Source organism: Charadrius vociferus, unplaced genomic scaffold, assembly GCF_000708025.1.
Source record: "Charadrius vociferus isolate BGI_N301 unplaced genomic scaffold, ASM70802v2 scaffold87, whole genome shotgun sequence".
In the NCBI taxonomy this organism is placed as follows: domain Eukaryota; kingdom Metazoa; phylum Chordata; class Aves; order Charadriiformes; family Charadriidae; genus Charadrius; species Charadrius vociferus.
This window is the reverse complement of record NW_009649314.1, coordinates 781,109-789,301: the sequence shown is the minus strand read 5'-3', so window position 1 is coordinate 789,301 and position 8,193 is coordinate 781,109. Positions and strand designations below refer to the sequence as shown.

The window sequence follows — 8,193 nt, the reverse complement described above, 5'->3', positions numbered from 1 at the left end:
CTCTTGTCCCTAATTCCCTCTAACAGTGGGATGTATAGTAGGGCTGTGGGCTTGTGCACAGGTAAGATGCACTTTACAACAGGGTGTAAAGCCAATGCAGTTTGCCGAGCTGTACCACTAGATGGAAGCAGATATTGCATGGTTCACACGTAGTAAGCAGGGTGAGGTGCGCCTGTGGCAACTGCTTCCCCAAAGGAGAGGTCCTGGATGTAAATGGAAGCGCAACAGGAGACTGGTGGGAGGTAAGATGCTGCCTATGCATCAGTGGTATCTTTGTCCTCTCTGAGGGCCAAAATCCTGGCTCCTACTTTATTTCACATGCTGTGGAGATGCTAGCTGAGCACTGCTGAGCATCTCTCGGAGATGCCTCCTTCAAGACACAAGGGTGCCTCACTCCCAGCTCCCAGCTTGTGCTGGCAATGCTGCAGGCCAGTCAGCTTGTGTGCTTGCTCCCAGGTGTGTCCCATTGTCAGGACAGTCTTCCTAGGAATACATCTCTGGAGTTTTATCCCATTCATCTCAGTTCATATAGAAATTAATTGTACACTAGAAAACCGATCTGCTACTTTCAGTCAAGTATTTGCTCTCATGCCTTCCTCATTTGTCAGTACAGTGCCTCCTCCAGCATGGTGCATGGATTGTCCCATGTGTCCTTAGGAATGGTTCTTTCTGCACAGTCTTTCCTCTGATGACATCTGTCTTCTGTGTCTTTTCTCTTTAAGAAGCACTAGCAAGTGACTTTTGAGCTCAATAAAGGGCATGGTGTGTCTCTGGTTGTGCTGTGTTCCCTGTGGGGACTTTGGCCATGAGAACAGGCTTCTTTCTGTCAACATTGCATCATTCCAGGACCCCCCAGGTCGACGCAAGTTGGTTGAGGGTCCACGGAGGCTGTGGAGCTCACTAGTTCCATTCTTCATAGTCTTTAACGCAGTCTGGGATCTGACCCTCTATTCTGGGACTTTCTGTTTTTCTCGTACCTCAAGACACCTATGCCCTCAGAATAATATCCACTTAGCACTAGCTACTTCATCTTTGAGCTTCATGTGGAAGAAATGGCTAGCAACCGATGGGAGTGTTTTCAACCTTCTGCCTTACTAGAGGTGAGAAACCTTTCTGAGGGGGAAGCACTTGAAGGAACCATGCCTCATACCCTATCCTTACATATCCTTGACACTCGGGACATCTCCATCAGTGACTTTTTTCATCCATCCCACCATTTGGTGCTGCTTCTTGTGGCAGATATTATTCAGTTAGATGGACTGGACTAACAGGAATTTTTTTATGGAGTAAACTACTGTCCATCTGCCAGGTCTGCTGCTCTAATTCTCTCTCCTCCCCTCTTCAGCTGGTTGCTCCCTCTCCTTGTGGAGGTGGCGGCTGTAGGGTTGCTTCCTTGCCATTGCTGGAGGGACTTCCAAGGCAATCACAGAGCAGTGGTGATCCCATGGATAGTGAAGATCCTTTTTTTGATGCAGTACCTTGAAGGTAAAGTGTCAGCTAGGAAGGGAGTGATTAGAAGAGGTCAAAAGGAGCAAACTCCAGAGATCTTGGTACCCAGAAACAAGACTGGAAATTATGACTACCTTGGAAAGTGTATTAGTGTTTAGATGCTATCCTAGGAAATGTTTATGTTTGATGGCTGGGAGACAAGGACATGAGTCTTCTGAGTATACCTGGATTAAAATTGCCTCTCCTCCTTTCCACCCAGCCCTTGAATTGCAGAAGAAGTTGCCACTTTCTTGTCTCCCACGTTGCCCATGAGCAGACTTCCTGCTCCTAGGTGCCGTGCACCAAACCTGGGGCTGAGCAAAACTTTTGCAGTTACATGTGGACTCAGAGCCCTTGCATCATCGGGCGGCAGCTCTTGAACTGGAAAAGGCTTTTGGATAAAGGCTGGGAAATGCTGTCAGGCTTTTGAGAGACTAGACCTTTGAGCACCTTTGGCAAATGTGTTGAGGTAGAAGAAGCCTTACCTTCCTGTCAGGGACCATAAAAACTCCTAAACCACTGTTCCCGTAAGAGTTTATCCTGTTAAATACGCAAAAAAGCTCCAGTGTTTGTAGACCAGTGCCTGTGTGCAAAGTGAGCTATTGGCATCACACTCTTCCTAGCCTCTCCAAGGACTGTGCCCAGTGGAGGCTTTGGAGTTTCTCAGGTAATACTTTGCTCAGGGAGCTGGGAAGGCACGGCCATTTTCTCCTGAGATTGAGAGACATGGATGCATTTTCCCATGTCATTTCAGCTCTTCAGTTACAGCAGGAAGACAGACATCCCACCCTGTGGCAGAGAGCAGCTCAGGTCCTCAGGACAAATGGCCAGCTCCAGCAACCAGGAGGTCATCCTAGTGTTTCCAGGGCTATCCTTGTCTGTGCTTGGTTTTGTTTTCTGGCAATTTGGGATTAGCCTTCTAAAGGAGGGAAGAAGAATTCCAGTTCATTTTTTTTTTTTAAATTTCAAAATACTTAAGAGGTGTTTGAATAACACAGTGGACAATGGAACAATGGGAATCCTAGTCCACTACTTCTAAAATCTGCTTTTTTGGGAAGCCAGGGAGGAGACAAAGTTGAAAAGCTAGCTGTCCCCTTTGGCAAAGCATCCCAGTTCAAGCTGAAGGAAGCACTGTGAAGACCTTCTCCTCTCTGTGTGAGCTGTATGGGAAGCACGCTGATTCTGAGGAGGCAGCAGTAGGTACTGTGAAGGGCCAGGACATGCATGGGAACTGAAAGCAAGCCAAGAAAAGGGTTTGTAACTCCAGCAGGAAATGCACACAGGGTCTTTAGGTACCTATACCTCTATTCAAAAAAGATACTTGTCCATCTATCTATCACACATGCAGGACTTATTTAATTCCCCAGTGAAATGCCAGAAGAAAAAAAACCAAACACATTAGACAACAGAGTATACAAATTTGTTTTTTTTTTTTTAATTGTTAAGTGAAATTGTATAAAGTGCAAATAAATCAATATAAAAATTCAGGAAGAGAAAGTGCAGTAGGTTGAGTTTACCACTTTAATTAGCTAGACAATTAAAATTGTTTGGGAACACCAAAACAACCAGATGTGAATTCTTTGGTTTTTTGAAGGACTTTCTTCAAGAGTTTGGTGACCTTTTCCCTGTGGGAAAGAAGCAAAAACTGTAAGAGACTGTACTGGAAATGGACAATGCAGACAACTATGTTTTTTTCCTAGTGTTCCTCTAGCATGCCCTGAGGAAGGTGGTGCCTAAAGAAGAGCAAACCAGGCAAAGTTTACCCTTTGGGGTCAATTCTGGTTATGCTCCACTCGTACTGCTGAGTAGTTTCTGCCTTCACTGAACTGTCCCATTGCCTTGTTGAGTAGCACGATATCTCTCTCATTTCCCTGACAGTAGCCCCACTCACTGAAACAGCTCATTTGCAGAGCAAGGTCCACAGGATTTGTTTGGCAATATGTAGGTGTGCAGGAAGACAGCGCGCCAGGCTGCTGTGCTGCTGCTCCATCACCTCTTGGTTGCAGTGGGGACATGCTACAGAAGGAACACAGTGGATGGAGTAAACAGGAATGTGTTTTTCCCAAGTTTGTTCCCCTTCTTTCTTTTTGGTGACATGATGAAGCCTTTGCAATAAGGGAGAGTAGTGAAACCTGTACCCCAGTAGGTTTTATCTTGAAAATCAAATCTCATAATGAATTTACCGTATAACTTCTGAATTCCTCTCTTATCGTCCTCTGAAAGTCTGAAGGTTGATGGGTTCACAAACGAGTAGAGAGGGTACATCAGAGCTTCACGCTTATCTGAATGACCCAGTCCCAAAGAATGGCCAAATTCATGAGCAGCAACAAGGAACAAATTGACTTCTGCAGCACGGAAGCATAAAAAAATATGTTAAAGGTATTGCATTTCTTTTTAGCATAGAAAGGATCGAAGTAGCAGGAGAATCTATATCTTTCATTCCCTTGGAATGAAACCTCAGTTTTGATTAGTTATTAGTGAACTTTCTTACGTAACTATAATATTTTAATAAAATCATTACTGATCCCTTGCATATGATTGTAGAGACCATGAGTCTCTTTCCATCTCTGCTTTTAGTCAACCTTATTCCTACAAGCAAGTCATTTTACCTTTTCATAATTTATGAAATCATATTTTGTTCTATGATTCTATGATTCTATGATTCTATGTAGAAAACAGAGGCTTGTTTAGCCTGTGAAAAGTGCTTTAAAATATGGATAGAACAGGCATCATATAGCTGCTAATGATAATGAAGCACAAGTACTTAGAAAGGTAGTTGAAAAGAACAGAAATGTTGGTACTGAAATAGTATGGAAGCATGAAGAGTTATGGAAAGCATTTCCTATGGCTGTGTCCTTCTAAGATATACAATATTTGCCTTTCCCCTTCCTACACACATGTGGGTTTTACCTCGATTGGACTCTGACCACCTTTCATCATCATCAAAGTGTGCATCTCCGCCAATCCCTTCTCCAGGTGCAAATGCATGAGCTAGTGTGTTGCCTCTTCCATCAAAAGGATATCCATCACCATGCTCTGCATTTGAAAAGACATAAATGTCAGCAGATGACAGCAGCTGTAATGTTTAAATTCAGCAAATTGAAGCATGTTGCTTGTTTGTGCTAGTTTTGTTCATTACCAATCCTTAAAAAAAATCCTACAATACCAGCAAGGTTGTAAAATGAGGAGCAGGAAACACTCTGCAAATTCATGACTTAAGTTCAAAACTTGCATTTGATAATTTAGGCTGCTGCATGTTTCAGAAAGAGTGGAACATTTTTTTCTAAGCTTTTGTCAGAAATGTGTTTCTGAGGCAGCAATCAGGGATTATTTCAGAATAAAAACTTAATACTTGGCAACCTTATAAGAACTTGAATGTTTTCAGTGTTGGAAAGTGCTGGACAACATTAGTTGTAGACATTATCACTTCTACTTGTTTTAGTGGAAGACAATGATTTGGGGTAGATAACCATGTTCCTGAAGAGCTAAGTTCATTTGTCCCCAGCCTTGGGGTACGGTCTATTACCTACTTCTATCACAAAGCAGGTGGAACATTACCATCTCCTACCTCGAGTGCAAGAGCTGACAGGATGATGTATTTGTACTAGCTCTGAAAATTTCCCTCTACCCCTTAGTGAGCTTCAATGTGATTGAGGAGTATTTGGAGACTCAAATGCCATTCTGTGTCCTTTCCCTCAGACCGTGCGGATAGACCTTGGGGCAGGCCAAACACAGGCAGAAGAGAGAGAGTCCTAGGGTGTGATGAGGGATTAAAACCCATTCCAGCTTGCAGGATCCTTTTTCACTTTGACTGGCACATTAGTCAACTTTTTGTGGCAACATAATATGCTTCACATCAGTGAAGCATGGGCTTGGGACGTTGTGGTGTTTATATGCAGTCACCTACTTGTAAGCCAAGTATCTGATCTTCACCTACAGTCAATGGAGATATAGTAAATATTGTCCATGGATCTAGACAACCAGTCAGCTAACCTTGAAGTAGGCATTTAGTTTGTCTAAGTTGAGTCAGTTTATGTGCCAGCCACAAGCTAAAGGTATGGCTACATTCATGTATTAGTCTGGATCACAAGTGAGCTTCTGAAGTGACTCTACTGGTCATCCGCATAGACCATGCTTTGGCTTGCACCTTAGTGCAATCTTGGAGTGCACCAATAGGAGTCCTTCTAGAAGAAAATCAACCAGAGGGTACTCTTTATGGCCAAATCTAATGTGCCCCAGCTGCCAGAGACGGTTCAGTCCAGGGAACCAGACTAGATCTAGACCAAAATTAACCTGCCTGAATGTGCCTGAATCCAGCCTGAGGAGGCTGGATCTTCAGAATCAGCTGTTTTGCTCTACAGATCCGTGCCCATTAGTTTGCAATATTTGTCAAGGCAAACACAGCCTTGAACATCTAAATTGAGGTGTCTCATTCTGGAGCTCAATTCTCCCTCCGTTTCACAGCTGAAAATCTGAAAGGATTTTCTAATGATTTCATAAGAGTAAGACTGAGTCAAAATATGTAAAATTTGGTGGCATGATAGAGAGAAGATAAAATTTATGCAGACTCCAGAATAATTCCAAACTCTGTTGTTTCTTAAAGCTGTGGCTACAAAAATACATGCTTTGAGTGAAATATGGACCATTGCATTTTAAAAATGACAGGTATTCTCACCACGACGTGCAAATCCAACCACAATGTCTGCATGTCCCTGGAATACTCTTTCAAATTCCAGTGGAGTCACATCACTCCATACCATCAGAGCCCTTTTAATTGCATTATCCACTTTCTTTGGGGGTAGATCAGGTGTATAATTGACAATCCTGGCAGCAAAAGGAAACAGGTTAATGTCATTTAGGTTGTGAAGGAAACCCACAGAGTTAAATACAATGCAACTCATTTCCCCATAAAACCTGAAACATCACTAACCTGTAAGTTAAATGTGTCTTCTTCCATCTTGGTCTTCCAGGAAATGTTGTGTAATCTTCTACATCAGGGAGTCCACATCTGGGCTTTTTCATTGTTTCTTCTGTTTCTACATCTATTTTTCCAGTTACAGTCAGGTGGAAAAACCTCTGCATTTCTTTAATCCTGTCTTCTAAGCTTAGGCTTTTTGTTTTTGAAAGAATTGGAAAGAATTTATCAAGATATGCCTGGAAGAAGAAGCAGGAAATAAAAATTAATACGTATATCTATGATCTTTTGGTAATTGCATTTTTCATTTGATTGAACTGTTTCTTCACCCTGCAGTCATGGCTAGGTGTAGATGTGTTTTTTCTTTCCATTTCAGTTTACCGTTCTCTCTAGTACAGATTAGCATATAGAAAGAGAATTGCAATAGCAGCGAAACACTGTAAGGAAGCAATCCTTTTAAGTAAACACAATTTACTGAGCATTCAAATCCACAGCCTTCCAACATAGTATACATAATATTTTTGAGATGTTTTAAAAACATCATGCTCCCCTTTATTTACCACTTGGAACTTGGTCTTTTTTGTAAGTTAGACTTAGGATGTCTAAGCTAGCCAGCAAGTTTAAATTGTTTTGTATCACCTCTGCAAAAACCGTTGTGTTAATGTAAGGTAAGAAGATATTATAAACAGATAGGAAAGGAATGTAGAAGCTGAATCAAAAATCAGGTTATTAATAATGCAGTTATGTTGCCCCCCTGGTAACATACCTTTATGTTCTCAAAGTCTGTGTTGCTCCATGATTGTGGTTTAAATTGTGCTGGAAAAGCAAGAGTCTCGGGCAGGAGGATGGCAGCACAAAGCAGGAGGTATTGCATGGTGCCCAGCTTGCCAAGGAGCCTTGCTGCAGCAGAAAGGGTTTGCCCTTCTGTCTCCCAAGCCCACACCTAAAATGCTTATATAGATCCTGATAGCTCCAAGTGGCAATTACATACATGACTCAGTTTTTTTGCGGTGTTAATGTAATGTCATCACTAAGCATGTTAAACAAATCTTTCCTTTGACTTCCCTGTTGATGTCATGACACAGCCAGCAGTCAGCTTTGTCTCTCGCTTTTCATGTTATTCCAGCAGTGAAACCACAGGGTCAGAGGGAAGTTCACTTTCTGTAACTTCATCAGTACAGTTACTGTATAACCACTTCTTACTGCGCTTCCCCCAAGTTCCTTGTAGACGAAGGCATTTTGCAACAGGCTTTTGGTCGGACAGCCTGCCTGTGTTAGTTGATGCAGAGGCAGAGATGAGATGGACGGGAGCGCTGCCTCGCTGAAACTACTGGCATTTCCCAGGGAGCACGCACAACACTGTCAGGGTAATTTTTCTGATTCAAATCCTCTTGTGAGGTATCCTGTGCTGCACGAAATCCAGTTCAGTGAAGTTATAGAGGTTTCTGCTGTTCTTACAGAGATCAGAAGAGAACTCTTTAACCGTGCCCTCTAGAAATAGGAGGCTGTGGGAAGGCTTTGTCCTTTTCCTCCCAAATGAGATGGCCTTTCAGAAGAGTCTCTTTACATTGGAGAACTAGATATAAAATATAATTTACAAGAATGGGTGGAAGCCCTCGGGAAAAAAGAGAGGAGCTTAACCTAACAAATGTGTAGCTATCTTCTACCTCCAGCTGTAGCAGTGCAATCTGACGGAGGTCCGTGAAGCACTGGCAAAGAAAAACAAAGCTGAACTTGGCAGCCACAACCTGCCCCGTCCCCTGAGACCAACACTGGTCTCAACTTCACTG

The 8,193-nt window shown here is 42.7% G+C and overlaps 1 protein-coding gene across 1 annotated transcript; it reads right to left on the bottom strand.

The window, feature by feature from the left end:
• Window positions 1–3,090: 3,090 nt before the first annotated feature.
• Window positions 3,091–7,277, bottom strand: MMP7 (matrix metallopeptidase 7 (matrilysin, uterine)). The gene is made up of 6 exons (XM_009889413.1): window positions 7,170–7,277; window positions 6,419–6,642; window positions 6,164–6,312; window positions 4,399–4,524; window positions 3,672–3,833; window positions 3,091–3,113 (listed from the first exon to the last, which is right to left on the bottom strand). Exons 1-6 carry the CDS (start codon window positions 7,275–7,277, stop codon window positions 3,091–3,093), a joined length of 792 nt encoding a protein of 263 aa, XP_009887715.1.
• Between the last annotated feature and the right edge of the window lie 916 nt (window positions 7,278–8,193).